Genomic DNA, 16,794 nt, shown 5'->3' on the forward strand with positions numbered 1-16,794 from the left:
GTGTCTGGGCCACAAAGTGGGAAGCGTCTGCCCAAGCCCAGAGCTGGCCAAGGCCAAGATGGGGGCTCTTAACCAAGAGAGCCCGAATTGCAGCCCAGAGTGCTGGGAGAAGACCCCGTCCCAGTTTGAACCCCAGGGGTACTGGGGTAGCAAAAGGGTTCAAGCCGCATAAACCTTCCCACATGCGGCCTGCAAGTGCCATCAAGCACACCCGACCTAAGGGAGGGCGTGAGACTGGACTGTCCTGGTATAACTCAGACCGAGGAATGGGAGAGATGCTGGGGCATCCATGGGAACATTGGTGGGTTCGAACTTCCCCAGGTCACTGGCTGGAGTGACCTCGCTCAGTTCGGTCTCGAAGGGGGGAGAGATGTGACGAACTGGGAAAGTTTTTAATGTTTTCTCTGAATACTGTGCTGGTGCCTCAGTGTCCCCATGGCAGTTCTTAAGTATCTGGCAGAGCAAGGGCCAGTGCACCTAAATGCCTGGCACTCTGTCTCCTAGCAACTGATGGCCTGGGCCCCTCCCCTGCAAAGGTGCCAGCTGAAGGTGTTGGAGACAAAGGGATCAGGTGACCTCCTGGCCCGGGAAAGGGGCTGAGCAGAGAGGAGGGGCTGGGAGGGGTTGTTAGTCTGGAGCTGGCTGGGGTCAAGGGTGGAGGGCAGACCTGGGGGTCTGGCTCACTGCCCCCCAGAATGGACCCAGCCGAGGGGTCCGGTTCGCTGTATCTACAAGCTCTGTTTTAGACCCTGTTCCTGTCATTGAATAAACCTGTTTTACTGGCTGGCTGAGAGTCACGTCTGACTGCAAAGTGGGGGTGCAGAACCCGGTGGCTTCCCCAGGACCCCGTTGGGGTGGACTCGCTGTGGGAAGCGCACGGAGGGGCAGAGGATGCTAAATGCTCCAAGGAGAGACCCAGGAGGTGAAGCTGTGTGAGCTTCTTGCCCTGAACAAGTCTGCTCCAAGGGAGAGGAGGCTCCCCAAAGTCCTGACTGGCTTGGTGGGGAGCAGTTCCAGAGCATCGCCCGGTGACTCCGTGACAGTTGGATCACTGATATTTTGAAGGCCAAGTCTATAACAGGGTTAAAAAAAACTAGATAAGTTCATGGAGGATAGGTCCATCAATGGCTATTAGCCAGGATGGGCAGGGATGGTTTCCCAAGCCTCTGTTTGCCAGAAGCTGGGAGATGGCAACAGGGGATGGATCACCTGATGGTTACCTGTTCTGTTCATTCCCTCTGGAGCATCTGGCATTGGCCACTGTCAGAAGATAGGATACTGGGCTAGTTGTACCTTTGGTCTGACCCAGTATGGCCGTTCTTATGTTCTTCCTCCACCAGTCCTAGATTCCTTGTGCTGGTGGAAGTCCCCACTGGATGTGTGCCAAGGAGTCCCCTTCATTCAGTCCTCTCCAACCAATAGTGGTTACCAGTGCTTCCGTTCTGTGTTGGGATGTGCATCTGGTTTTACTGAGGGTGCAGAGCCTATGGTCGGAACAGGAAGCCTCATTTCATATCAACGCTCTGGAATTTTGACCATTCACAATGCATGCCATGCCTTTTGGGATCACATCAGGCACTCAGTGCTCCTCATACTCACTGACTATACCACCACAATGTGTGTGTGAACAAACACGGGCGATGTGCATTCTGGAGGCAAATTTCGCATCAAAGATGACATCATTCTGGTAACAGTCCACTTGCTGGAGGTACAAAACCATCTCACAGACCATCTCAGCAAAGTTTTCTCTTCGAGTCACTCATGGTCCCTCCAGGTTGTCTTTGCAACATGGAGCATCCCCATGATCGACCTGTTTGCAATGAGGTATGACGGACTCAGGGCAGAAGGATATAAGAGAGTAATGGAAGGCAGGTATATCAGCCTCAGAATGAGCAGGTCCCTGTTCCCTGGATAGCCAAACAAAGGCTACTCCAGGCCAATCAAGACACCTGATGCCAATTTAACTAGTTAAGGTCATTAGGCTAATACCGGCACCTGACCTCAATCAACCGACAAAGGGTCTGTTACGGTTGTTAGACTAATGGAATTAAGGTCCCACTCATACTGCTTAAAAGCTCTCCTTGCTAGTTCTCTCAGGAGAAGCCCAAGTGAAAGAAGCTCGAGCGTAAAGCATTGCTGATTCCTGAGGTAAGAGTGAAGCTTGGAAAAAGGGGACCATGGGGAAGTGGCCAAGAAAATCAAAGCAGCATCAGTCGTGAAGGGAAAACCACCAACAGCTGCTACCATTAGGGTCCCTGGGCTGGAACTCGGTGTAAAGGGTGGGCCCAGGTTCCCTCCTTTCCCCCATGCGCTACAGAGATCCCCTTGACAGGGGAAGCAGACTTTGGTCCAGGCAGGAGGCCAAACTGCACCTACTGAGCTCTAAGGAGCAACAGAGATTGTGAGTATTCCACCTGGGCACCTCCCATATTGGCCTGTGATGAAAGTAGCTCAATAAGCTGTGACCTTTACCACTGTGCTGGGAAAGAGAGGTCCTATTGAGGGTCTTAGCGAGCTTTGAGGCCACTGAATCTGCCAGAAGCACGGGACCCACCAATTACAAGCTCAGAGCTTTGTCACAGAGGGAAAACGGACAGTTTCAACTTCTGCTTTCGAGGAGACCTCAGTCTGGGCCTTCTCTCCACCACCTTCTACTGCAGCTGGCAGTTGACTTTTCTGTATGCCTTTCCACCTGTTCCGGTCATTCCTCAGGTCATCCTCACACTCAAGGCAGATCAGGCCAAGCTATCCTTGTTGCTCCAGCATAGCTGAGACAGTGCTGATTCCCAGACCACCTTGCTCTGTCAGTTCAACCTTCCATACCACTTCGTCTTCATCCTGACCTGCTCACTCAGAGCTACGGCCGTGTTACCCAGAGTTCCCCCGAACCCAAAGCTCTTGGTAAATTTACTCTCCACAAGGAGATATCAGGACAGACCAAGGGAGATGCAGCACTTCTGTCTGCTAGAGGGCTGACACAAACAAATCAAAACCATGTGTTTTCACTTAAAGCCAGTATTTATTACTCTCCAATATTCCTATTCGAATACCTTTACTGAAAATCCCTGCTTTGTTTAGTATCAAGCACACACAAACATAATAGGTTATAGAGCATGCCAAACTGATAATTACCCCTTCAGGATTATGCCTCAGGAGTTTAGAGTGGTATTTGGGTGATTCAGCCACAGATTTCCAGTGGCTGGCCTACCGTTGGTGGCTCGAGATCTTCTTGATGTGCCCACAAAGTGATTTGCTTGACCCAAACCCACAGTTCCCCTCTTATACTCAAAAAAGTTACAAAGAGCTGTCAATCAAAAAAACAAATTGGTCACTAGACAGAAAGCTGGTGTTACAAAAATATGTTACACAAAAAAAATTGTTAAGCAAGCAATTTCTGAGCAGATAGTCTAGCAGTCATATTTTCTAGTAACAACAGTCCTGAATATATACAGACTTCCTGTTTTTCATAGACACTTACACCCCAACCTCTCTGACGTGCTAGGGTAGAGTCAAGCTCACTTCATGTGATAGCTACCCCCTGCCCCCAGCTTGCCTTAGCAGGTCTTTGCTGGAACTTAGTATACAACAAGCGAAAAAAAAAATTCATCTCAATAATTGAAGTGGCTAGGACACTGGGCTGGTTGCTGAAATGGTACTTTACAGGCCACATCCTCCATTCTGCAGTCATCTTCTTCCACCTTACAATGTGGCTGAATGAGGAGGAAGAACAGTGCTCTGAAGCTGTCCAACCAATCTTACTCAACAATAGGCATTCCTCTACTAGGATGGCCTACTTAGCGAAATGGAAAAGGTTCATGAAATCATAGAATTTCAGGGTTGGAAGGGACCTCAGGAGGTCATCTAGTCCAACCCCTGCTCAAAGCAGGACCAAACCCCAACTAAATCATCCCAGCCATGGCTTTGTCAAGCCTGACCTTAAAAACCTCTAAGGAAAGAGATTCCGCCACCTCCCTAGGTAACCCATTCCAGTGCTTCACTACCTTCCCAGTGAAAAAGCTTTTTCCTAATATCCAACCTAAACCTCCCCCACTGCAACTTGAGACCATGAGTACGTATTCACTACCCGCCGTATCGGCAGGTAGCAATCGATTGCTCGGGGATCAATATATCGCGTCTCATCTAGATGCGATATATCGATCCCCGAACGTGCTTATATCGATTCCGTAACTCCACCAACCTGAACGGAGTTGCGGAATCAACAGGGGGAGCCGCGGACATCGATCCTGCGCCATGAGGACAGTGAGTAATTCGATCTTAGATACTTCGACTTCAGCTATGTTATTCACGTAGCTGAAGTTGCGTATCTAAGATCGATTTTCCCCCATAGTGTAGACCAGCCCCATTACTCCTTGTTCTGTCATCTGGTACCACTGAGAACAGTCTAGATCCATCCTCTTTGGAACTCCGTTTCAGGTAGTTGAAAGCAGCTATCAAGTCCCCCCTCATTCTTCTCTTCTGCAGACTGAACAATCCCAATTTCCTCAGCCTCTCCTCATAAGTCATGTGCTCCAGCCCCTTAATCATTTTTGTTGCCCTCCGCTGGACTCTTTCCAGTTTTTCCACATCCTTCTTGTAGTGTGAGGCCCAAAACTGAACACGGTATTCCAGATGAGGCCTCACCAATGTTGAATAGAGGGGAATGATCACGTTCCTCGATCTACTGGCAATGCCCCTACTTATACAGCCCAAAATGCCGTTAGCCTTCTTGGCAACAAGGGCACATTGTCGACTCATATCTGGCTTCTTGTCCACTGTAACCCTTAGGTCCTTTTCTGCAGAACTGCTGTCTAGCCATTTGGTACCTAGTCTGTAGCAATGCATGGGTTTCTTCCATCCTAAGTGCAAGACTCGGCACTTGTCCTTGTTGAACTTCATCAGATTTCTTTTGACCCAATCTTCTAATTTGTCTAGGTCCCTCTGTATGCTATCCCTACCTTCCAGCATATCTACCGCTCCTCCCAGTTTACTATCATCTGCAAACTTGCTGAGAGTGCAGTCCACTCCATCCTCTAGATCATTAATGAAGATATTGAACAAAACCAGCCCCAGGACCAACCCTTGGGGCACTCTGCTTGATACCAGCTGCCAACTAGACATGGAGCCATTGATCACTACTCGTTGAGACCGACGATCAGGCCAGCTTTCTATCCACATTATAGTCCATTCATCCAGCCCATACTTCTTTACCTTGCTGGCAAGAATACTGTGGGAGACCGTATCAAAAGCTTTGCTAAAGTCAAGGAATAACACATCCACCGCTTTCCCCTCGTCCACAGAGCCAGTTATCTCGTCATAGAAGGCAGTTAGGTTACTCAGGCATGACTTGCCCTTGGTGAATCCATGCTGACTGTTCCTGATCACTTTCCTCTCCTCTAAGTGCTTCAGAATTGATTCCTTGAGGACCTGCTTCATGATTTTTCCAGGGACCGAGGTGAAGCTGACTGTCCTGTAGTTTCCTGGATCCTCCTCCTTCCCTTTTTTAAGAATGGGCACTACATTAGCCGTTTTCCAGTCGTCCGGGTCCTCCCTGGATCGCCATGAGTTTTCAAAGATAATGGCCAATGGCTCTGCAATCACATCTGTGGTATGGTCTTTGGCCAGCAGGACCCAACTGACCGGGACTTCCATCCAGGACATTTTGGAGTGCCTGCTACATCTTCAGAAATTGAGCCTTGCACTCAGTTCACTAAGAGAGCATTTGGCAGCAATATCAGTGTTTCATCCCCATATTCAAGGGAAGTCAGATTTTTCCAGTGGCATGATGACAAGATTTCTGAACCGGCTTCTCCGCTTATATGATCCAGCCTGAGAACCGTTTCCTTTTTGGGACCTAAACACAGTTCTAACTGCTGTAATTGGCCCTGTTTTCGAGCCCCTTGCATCCTGTCCACTGCCCCTCCTATCTCAGAAAACCATGTTCCTGATAGCTATCATACCCGCAGGAAGCGTGTGTGAGTTGCAGGCTTTCATTTTCCAAGGACAAGGTGACGCTGTGACAACACCCAAAGCTTTTGTCCAAGGTGGTCTTTCAATTTCATCTGAATCAGTTGGTGTATTTACCTGTGTTTTTTCCTTATGACGCATTCTTCCCTGGAGATTCAGCATCTCCATACCCTGGCAATCAGACAATATGTACTCTTTTATCTACACAGGTCTTAACTGTTTCATCTTTCACCTCATCTGTTTGTATCATACGCAGACCACATGAAGGGGCAAGTTGTCTCTACATCGACCATCTCTAGATGGATAACATCCTATATCAAGACTGCATATGAGATAGGTCAACAGATACTGGGCTTACTCCATGAAGGAGCAAGCAACGTTCATAGCATTTCTCAGTGACATTTCTATACTGGACATTTGCATGGCAGCCATGTGGTCGTCCACAGATACGTTTACGGACCATTATGCTATAATCTCATCTTCCAGAGCAGACCCAGGACTTGAAAGGGTGGTCCTGCAATCTCCATTCCAATAGACTCGGAGCCCTGCCTCCAGACTGGGGTACTGCTTGCGAGTCACCTAAATAGAATGCATGCCTTCATCTACTCGAAGAAGAACCACAGTTATAGCAAGTAACCATGTCTTTCAGCCATGCTGATGACCCATTTGGGTGTCAGTGTGATTCTATATGATGGAATTTCTGCACTTTCAGTTTCCTTTTATAAAAGTTTTTTTGGGTGTAATTTTTAGGTTATATTAAAAAAAAAGTCACAGAATCATAGATTCCATAGATTCATAGACTCCAAGGCCAGAAGGGACCATTGTGATCATCAGCTTTGACTTCTGATACAGGCCACGGAATTTTCCTGAAATAATTTCTAGAGCAGATTTTTTTAAAAACATCTAATCTTGATTTAAAAATCAAGAGTGATGAGCAATCCACCATGCCCCTTGGTAAATTGTTCTAATGGTTAATTATTCCCACTGTTAAAAATGTATGCCTTATTTACAGTCTGAATCTATCTTCAACTTTCAGCCATTCGATCATGTTAGATCTTTCTCTGCTAGATTGAAGAGCCTATTATCAAATATTTGTTCCCCATGTAGGTACTTACAGACTGTGATCAAGTCACCTCTTAACTTTCTCTTTGTTAAGATAAATAGATTGAGCTCCTTGAAATGATCACATTAGGGCAAACTCTCTTCTAATCCTTTAATTGTTCTAATGACTTATCAGATCATTCAAGCACTCAAAAACTAGGAACCTCCAGTATGCAGATATGTATGCATTTTGATACAGTCTTGAATTACATGGTCACGTGCTATTTTTCCACAGGATCTCTTGCCCCACTCAGTGTGCAGGATGGAACATGCTCTTTGAGTGAGCAGTTATGCAATATTTTGTTGTATCCTCCTTGTTCCCTGTGTGGCCTTATTTACTGCACATTATTCAAACCCTGCTCTCAATATAGAACTATTAATTTCCTCTTGGACATTCCATTTAACTTAGCTTTTTGTGTGTAATCCTGTTAAGATCAAAATTATTCAAAAACTGGTGGAAAATAATTGAAAAATGTAGATAAACTATTACATGCAGATAAAAAGTCCAAGTCACTGATTCAGAATGACTTAGAATGCTCTACTTGCAGTGTATTGGACTATCCTGGCACCATTAGCTGATTCATTACTATTCATTACTGTTAAGAGGCATACAGTCGAGAGATAATAGTTCTGCCATTGTCTCTAAAGAGTGTGATAGAAGAAAACGAGTATGGCAGTACAATTCCAGAGCTACTGGATTAGACTGGGTAGTTATGAACTGCATAGGTGGGATCAGGAGAAAGTTTAATTCTAAAATGAGTAATCCTGAAAGGCTTGTTTGTTTTTTATTTATAGTAGGTGTAGTTGAGGGCAGTCAGAGTCACATTACTGCTCCATTCTCTTCTTCACCAGAGCAGGCTATGGGAAGGTCAGATATATCTGCTACTGCCATCTTCCAGAGTTAGGGCCTGATCCAGCTCCCACTGAAGTCAATCGAAAGACTTCCATTGATTTCAGTGAGGTCAGAACAGATCCTAACTCATGAGAACTCCTGAAATCGGCAGCTATCAACAGTTTGTGAGAAGTCTCACATCCAAATTCCAGCAGAAGGCAAGGCGGCTCATCCCCTGAATTGATGGTCTGTTTAAGCCACTCCAACACCTTTTGCTTACCCGTCTCTGTCCTGCCATAGGATTTGAGTTGTGGTGGCTAATGAGAAATTGAAGCAAGGAAAGGTTCATTATTCCTCCCCCAAACACAAGAAGAAATATCAGTCTGCTTGGGAGAAAATTACATTCCTCTGCCATGCTTCAAATGAGAGGGATACACTTGGCATTGGGGATATTGGCATGGAACTGGCATGGTACAAACCCTTGCCTTGGGACAGAGTTATTGCATTAGGAACCAGTTTCCAGAAGAAATGAATAGAAGAAGCCAAGTGGTTGTGTCTGGATGTCAGGAGATGTCAGGACTTTGTGGAATACAGTGATATTACAACAGAGACAGCCAAAGATTCTAGATCAACCTTCAAGTATCAGAGGGTAGCCGTGTTAGTCTGGATCTGTAAAAGCAGCAAAGAATCCTGTGGCACCTTATAGACTAACAGACGTTTTGGAGCATGAGCTTTCGTGGGTGAATACCCACTTCCTCAGATGCATGTAATGGAAATATCCAGGGGCAGGTATATATATATGTGCTAGCAAGCAAGCTAGAGATAACGAGGTCAGTTCAATCAGGGAGGATGAGGCCCTGTTCTAGCAGTTGAGGTGTGAAAACCAAGAGAGGAGAAACTGGTTCTGTAATTGGCAAGCCATTCACAGTCTTTGTTCAATCCTGAGCTGATGGTGTCAAATTTGCAGATGAACTGAAGCTCAGCAGTTTCTCTTTGAAGTCTGGTCCTGAAGTTTTTTTGCTGCAGGATGGCCACCTTAAGGTCTGCTATAGTGTGGCCAGGGAGGTTGAAGTGCTCTCCTACAGGTTTTTGTATATTGCCATTCCTAATGTCTGATTTGTGTCCATTTATCCTTTTCCGTAGAGACTGTCCAGTTTGGCCGATGTACATAGCAGAGGGGCATTGCTTCAGTTCATCTGCAAATTTGACACCATCAGCTCAGGATTGAACAAAGACTGTGAATGGCTTGCCCATTACAGAACCAGTTTCTCCTCTCTTGGTTTTCACACCTCAACTGCTAGAACAGGGCCTCATCCTCCCTGATTGAACTGACCTCGTTATCTCTAGCTTGCTTGCTAGCACACATATATATACCTGCCCCTGGATATTTCCATTACATGCATCTGAGGAAGTGGGTATTCACCCACGAAAGCTCATGCTCCAAAACGTCTGTTAGTCTATAAGGTGCCACAGGATTCTTTGCTGCTTTTACAGATCCAGACTAACACGGCTACCCTCTGATACTTGACACCATGCAAGGCACTGCATTTAGCCGTATGGAATGGAAATCCATCAACCTCATGAAGAAACTTGCACAAATACAGACAGATATCATCTTTCTTTCCAAATGCAAACGGATGGACATCATACCAAATGGACTAAAGGTAAAAAATCCACTGCTATCTACATACTACACAGACCACAGTGAGAGATTATGTCATACTCTATCAAAAAAACTGAGGAACCACCTGATCAGCATCCTATACAGCAAACAGGAAAACATCAAAAAAGAGCTCTCCTACCTGGAGACTCTCATTAATAACCAAACTTCTATACAAACGGACTTCACTAGAATAAGACAGGAGATCTACATTACTCACTTCACCTCTCTTCAAAGGAAAAAGGACTGTAAGCTGTCTAAACTCCTACCTGCCACATGGGGCCACAACAGTGGTACCCCTAACCCACCAGCAATATCGTCAATCTATCCAACTACACACTCAGCCCAGAAGAAAAGTCTGTCCTATCTCGGGGACTCTCTTTCTGCCCTGCCACCCCCACCAACATGATACAGTTCTGTGGCGATCTGGAAGCCTACTTTCGCCGTCTCCGACTCAAAGAATACTTCCAGGACAACAGTGAACAGTGCATTGATACACGGGTGCCCTCCCACCAACAGCACAAGAAAAAGAACTCCACATGGACTCCTCCTGAGGGTCGAAATGACAGCCTGGACCTATACATTGAATGCTTCCGCCGGCGTGCACAGGCAGAAATCGTGGAACAACAACATCGCTTGCCTCACAACCTAAGTCGTGCAGAACGCAATGCCATCCACAGCCTCAGAAACCACCCTGACATTATCATCAAAGAGGCTGATAAAGGAGGTGCCGTTGTCATCATGAACAGGTCTGACTATCAAAAGGAGGTAGCCAGACAACTCTCCAATACCAAATTCTACAGGCCACTTCCCTCAGATCCCACTGAGGAATACACTAAGAAACTACAGCATCTACTCAGGACACTCCCTACACTAACACCAGAAGAAATCAACATACCCCTAGAGCCCCGACCAGGGTTATTCTCTCTACTACCCAAGATCCACAAACCCGGCAATCCTGGACGCCCCGTCATCTCGGGCATTGGCACTCTCACTGAAGGACTGTCTGGTTATATGGACTCTCTACTCAGACCCTATGCCACCAGCACTCCCAGCTATCTCCGTGACACCACTGATTTCCTGAGGAAACTACAATGCATTGGTGACCTCCCAGAAAACACCATCCTAGCCACCATGGATGTAGAGGCTCTCTACACAAACATCCCACACACAGATGGAATACAAGCTGTCAGGAACACTATCCCTGATGATGCCACAGCACAACTGGCTGCTGAGCTCTGTGCCTTTATACTTACACACAACTATTTCAAATTTGATGACAATATATATCTCCAGATCAGTGGCACTGCTATGGGCACCCGCATGGCCCCACAATATGCCAATATCTTCATGGCCGACCTGGAACAACGCTTCCTCAGCTCTCGTCCACTCACACCCCTTCTCTACTTACGCTACATTGATGACATCTTCATCATCTGGACCCATGGGAAGGAGACTCTGGAAAAATTCCACCATGATTTCAACAGCTTCCACCCCACCATCAACCTCAGCCTGGACCAATCTACACGGTCCACTTTCTTGACACCACGGTGCAAATAAGTGATGGTCACATTAACACCACCCTATATCGAAAACCCACCGACCGCTATGCCTACCTTCATGCCTCCAGCTTCCATCCCGGACACATCACACGATCCATTGTCTACAGCCAAGCACTGAGGTACAACCGCATCTGCTCTGACCCCTCAGACAGAGACCAACACCTACAAAATCTCCACCAAGCATTCTCAAAACTACAATACCCACACGAGGAAATAAGGAAACAGATCAACAGAGCCAGACGTGTATCCAGAAGCCTCCTACTGCAAGACAAACCCAAGAGAGAAACCAACAGGACTCCACTGGCCATCACATACAGCACCTAGCTAAAACCCCTCCAACGCATCATCAAGGATCTACAACCCATCCTGGACAATGATCCCACACTTTCACAGGCCTTGGGTGGCAGGCCAATCCTTGCCCACAGACAACCTGCCAACCTGAAACAAATTCTCACCAGTAACTGCACACCACACCATAATAACTCTAGCTCAGGAACCAATCCATGCAACAAACCTCGATGCCAACTCTGCCCACATATCTACACCAGCGACACCATCACAGGACCTAACCAGATCAGCCACACCATCACTGGTTCATTCACCTGCACATCCACCAATGTAATATACGCCATCATATGCCAGCAATGCCCCTCTGCTATGTACATCGGCCAAACTGGACAGTCTCTATCTACGGAAAAGGATAAATGGACACAAATCAGACATTAGGAATGGCAATATACAAAAACCTGTAGGAGAGCACTTCAACCTCCCTGGCCACACTATAGCAGACCTTAAGGTGGCCATCCTGCAGCAAAAAAACTTCAGGACCAGACTTCAAAGAGAAACTGCTGAGCTTCAGTTCATCTGCAAATTTGACACCATCAGCTCAGGATTGAACAAAGACTGTGAATGGCTTGCCAATTACAGAACCAGTTTCTCCTCTCTTGGTTTTCACACCTCAACTGCTAGAACAGGGCCTCATCCTCCCTGATTGAACTGACCTCGTTATCTCTAGCTTGCTTGCTAGCACACATATATATACCTGCCCCTGGATATTTCCATTACATGCATCTGAGGAAGTGGGTATTCACCCACGAAAGCTCATGCTCCAAAACGTCTGTTAGTCTATAAGGTGCCACAGGATTCTTTGCTGCTTTTATAGATCAACCTTGAGATTTTGAATCCGTATCAACCTCCTAGGGCCTAAAAGGTCAAAGATGGGTTTTGTCAAAGTTAGACTCAGGACTCACAGTTTGTCAGACTACTCTATTTTTTTAGCACAGCGCTCTGCTAATAACATCCAGATAATGTGAGCACCATGCAAGACACAAACTATCTTATTTATACAGATAAAAGAGCGGGAATTAGACAAAGGGACAAAGAAAGCAAATCAGTAAAATTCACCTGGGGCACAGCATGCATATCCTACTTCCTTACTAACTCTTATCGATCTAAGGCTAATACTTCACCAATTGCCCTTAAATGGTGCAATTGTTCTATGTTAATGTCTGTATTCCTTACACCTGGACTGCAGCATTCCAACAATTTTGCTTGAAGGTACAGACAGCATTTCTTTAATCCTTTCTATTTTCACAATATAATTCATTCTACTTTCACAGTTTCCATTATGAATGAAAAGATTGAGCATAGCTATCATCTCAATGCTTCCAGAGACCCAGAAGTGTGCTCTAGCAGGCAACGATTCACTGTGACTATGACCTCTACTGCCCAGAGGCCTGAGTATTGATATGTGAAAGGCTACGGGGAGGCTCCAGTGTTAACGGGGTCCCAGCTAGATGCCAGGTGTGGATGTACTTCCCCAGGGTTTTGAGCTATAGACACTTTACTCCAAAAATTGACCTTTATCTTTACAGATATATTGGAAAACTGTTCCCCTGAACAGGACGAGGAGGTGGGCTGCTCCTGGCAGGGTTGGAGAGAGAGGCCTTGACAAAAGAACTAGAGCAGCAGAATCACTGTATGGAATGTGCTTTTTAGACTCTTGGGAAAGGCTGCTGTTTGCTGGCCCAGCTAGGCAGGCACAGCATCTTTGATCTCTGATAATAGTTGCACGTATAGAGAAATCCAATTCCTTCATCTATCAGTGAGGCTTGAGGGGGTGGCAGTTTGTGAGCCCTGAGGAGAGCTACCTCAGAGAAGGGATTAACTTTTGGTAGTGGGACAAAACATGAAATGCCCCATGATAACCTTTCCCCTCCTCCCCCCGAAATTCCGTTTTCGTTGTAGTATATGAAATATCAAACAACCAACAATTCCACTGTACAAATAACTAACCATAGCCTCAGTGACATTAAAAACAATAGCATAACGGACTAGTAATCAGGTATAGACATCTGTGGGGAATACAGCATCATGTGCAGTTCATTGTTTGCACTTAAGGGCATTACATAGGAATTATGAGCTATTAGAGAAAGAGAGAAAAAAAATCCATCCTTATTCATAACTCCAGGGCCTCCAGCTCACATTCTAGACTACTAATACCCTGCAAAATGTCATTTTAAATGCAGGCCATGTTTGAATGACAGGAACATGTAAAATTATAGCCAAATCAGTTTTCTGTGTCAAAAAAACCTATAAAATATTTACTTCCTTGCACAAAGTCCTGCATGTAATGCCCAAGAAATAAGTCCCTGAAAACAAGGATTTCTAGCTGGAATGCCAACAACCTGCACACTTCAGTGCATTAGCTGTTCTACATACTGTAGGTGCTGCATTGATATGGAACGTGTGTGTGTGTGTGTGTGTGTGTGTGAATAGCATATGCAATATTTCAGTGCAGTATTTTGGAAGATTTAAAGTTGATTTATTATCAATGAAAGATTCAGAAGCGACAGCCTGAACTCCTCAATATACAAAGCAAATACCGCTTGGGGGGCAGTTCAGGGCTCCTGGTACATAACTCCTCAGCCCTGGACTGAGAGGGGTTTAAGAATAAGAGGAAGGTTTGGTTTCCATGGACTATTCTGTCTCTTGTCTCATAAATGAGATTATCAACCAGAGTGAGGGTAGAAATGCTGCTTTCTGGTGGCATGGATGCCTGTGTGCCTGAAACGAGCTCAGAGAACCAGATCATTTCATGCTGACACTGAATTGCCATCTGATGGCAGCTTTGACCTCAGGCTTGCTCCAAGTGCATTTGAAATCTCTCTGTCTTTAGTGAGAATTGGGTAGGATCCTTAGTGCTGAAAAGCTCTTTGTCTGTTGCCAGTTCTCTGAGCCACAAAGCGATGTTAGTTCAGTACAGGCTGGGGATTTAAATGCCTTCATCTTTCAAAAGGCTTCTCTATGTGCTAAAATATTTGTGATTATTTTTTTTTGACAGCACAGTAGCAGAAAGGCCAAGCTTATATTATACTCAGCAGTGCACAAGACAGGTGCATGGTTTGCCATTGTTGTAGTGGTTCGGCAGTGGGATTCCTCGCACTCCGGGTCTGTAGGAGGCCAGTCCACCTCACTACGTCTCTGGGCGTCACCTGTCGTGGGGAATTAGTGGTGTGGCAAGAGTCTAGAGTTCAGGCCCATAGTCAGGGGCCGAGCAACAAACTCAGTTAAATAGACTAGATCCTTAGTCAGGGCAGGGCAAGGGGAGTCTATAGCTCAGGCCTGCAGTCAGGGGCCGAGCAAAAAAGGCAGACAGGTAGCCCAGGCCCTCAGTCAGGGAAGGGCAATAAGTCTATAGCTTTGGTCTGAGGTCAGGGCCGACCAGCAAGGGCTTCGCGCATCCTGGCTCCGACAGATGGCCGACAAGTGGTGGCTTCTTGGCCTCAAGAGGGGGAGACAGCCACCCCAGTGTTGGGGCGGCAGGGCGGGGCACAGGCCCATCCACTCCACTGCACCCTGGCCCAAGGCCCTAACAGTGGCAGCGGGATTTGCCACTGGGTCAGCGGGAATCCTGACTGCAACATGCTGACCTGTGCTCAGGTGGTGCTGCAGTCAGACTAGGGTCAGCTGCCGCTGGGCCATTTCCTGACTCCCTCGCAGGGTGTACCTGGTCCTGTAGAGGGTTGTCCAGATCGTCTGGGTAGAAGACCGGTGGTAGTGCTGGCAGCTCCTCCGCTATCGGGTCAGCGTACAGCTCCGGCCAGTCCTCAGCTCCCCAGGGGCCAGCAGCAGTCTCCAAGCTCGGGAGCAAGCAGGAGGCGTCTAGCTCCTCCAGCAGCTGCAGCCCAACTGAGCTTTCAGACCCACCTTTCTGAGCCCGCCCACTGACTGCCAGCAGGAGGGGGTGAGTGTGGCCTGGCTCTGCCCACCAGGGCTCAGTGAGGGGTTCCTCCCCCTCCGAGTCCATGGGAGGCCAGTCTGCCTCACTACAATGTTAAAAAATGAGAATTTGTAAAACAACCGCCCTCTTGGATAATGTACCTTCATCCCAGTACAGCACTGTGCCCCCGGCAAAGGCTGAGCAATAGTTGCAATCACTTGTGCAAGGGCAGAATCTACTTGTGAAGGGTCACCAAGCTGAGGAAGAGATGCCTTCATTTCACCATAAACTGTGTCTTCTGTTAACCATTATTTACAGAGGAAAGATAACTGAGTGGCAGCTGGACACAGAGCAGGTTGTTATGGAGGGATTTGTTATATGAAGGAAAACTGTAATGGCCCTGTAATTTACAAGGTCTGTACTTCAACAAGTGGCTATTTAGTTGTTTATATCTGTTTGATTGTCTTGTCTTTTAGATTGTGAACTGTGTCAGGGACTGCCTTAGATTCTCTGGCACAATGGGGCTCTATCTCTGGGGACTACTCAAATACAAACCATAGTAACAGCTAAGTGGAGACATTATTGTGCCTTGAGTTATGAAACTGAACTATCTGGCAATGTGTCTTGCACTAATCTCTTTGAATAGAAGTGAACTTTCTGCTTTTGGGCCATTTTTGCTTCTAATTATCAGACTTTTACCTGTTTTGCTCTCAGTTCTGAGATGACGTGTGTTGATGTGTCATGGGCAGGTGTACTGGGACCTTTGGGGATGGGAGAGAGTGGCAGCCATGCTAGCAGTGGTGGACTGCACCAAGGGCCATCCTTATCCAGACTGACTCAAGCATGAAACAGGAGATGTCAGTGGGGAGGGTGCAGGGGGTGTGTGCTTGTGAGATCTGACCCAATTCTTTTTCTCCAAACCAGTTTGTGCTCTCTTATTTTGAATACATTTGTAGCTGCGGGGCATACATCTCCTGTCCCTTCTTAGTCCGTACATGTTCAGGGTTTCTTGGAGAGAGCAGCATAGTAGGGATTGGATTGATTTCTGCTGCAAAAGGCCATGATAAACACTGGCTTGTGCAAGTGGGTTGTGAAAATTTCAATCTAATGCTGACGCGTTGCCCTTGACACTGGTCTGTGGCTAAAACATCCCTCATTGTTTATTTGCAGTCAGACCTCACAAAGCAGCAGAATGGATTCAAAATCACTTTAAAAACTTTGGAGGACAATTTGCTGTCCCGGCTCTCCTCAGCATCTGGGAACTTCCTCGGGGACACGGCCTTGGTGGAAAACCTGGAGACCACCAAACAGACAGCTGCGGAAATTGAAGAAAAGGTAAAAGCAAAGTCCGGGCCAGAAGAAGGGAACATGGGTGATGTTATTCATCTTAAAGATGAATATGTTCCTCTTGCCCCTTCTGCTGCATAGAGAATCGAAATCAGTATAATTTCCT

General features: G+C 46.6%; 2 protein-coding genes across 7 annotated transcripts in view; one reads left to right on the forward strand and one right to left on the reverse strand.

The window, feature by feature from the left end:
• DNAH9 (dynein axonemal heavy chain 9) overlaps positions 1-16,794 on the forward strand; it is a 392,319-nt gene that overhangs the window by 256,927 nt on the left and 118,598 nt on the right. For all 6 annotated transcript variants that reach the window (XM_050919194.1, XM_050919196.1, XM_050919197.1 and 3 more), the window contains one exon: positions 16,512-16,676. In XM_050919194.1, the coding sequence (XP_050775151.1) occupies positions 16,512-16,676 (165 nt within the window). The remainder of the gene's footprint in view (positions 1-16,511; positions 16,677-16,794) is intronic.
• SHISA6 (shisa family member 6) overlaps positions 9,093-16,794 on the reverse strand; it is a 616,361-nt gene continuing 608,659 nt past the window's right edge. Inside the window, exon 7 of the transcript XR_007768732.1 lies at positions 9,093-9,407. The gene's annotated coding sequence lies outside the window, so the exon portion shown is untranslated. The remainder of the gene's footprint in view (positions 9,408-16,794) is intronic.

The sequence above is a fragment of the Gopherus flavomarginatus genome, chromosome 12 (assembly GCF_025201925.1).
Source record: "Gopherus flavomarginatus isolate rGopFla2 chromosome 12, rGopFla2.mat.asm, whole genome shotgun sequence".
In the NCBI taxonomy this organism is placed as follows: Eukaryota; Metazoa; Chordata; order Testudines; family Testudinidae; genus Gopherus; species Gopherus flavomarginatus.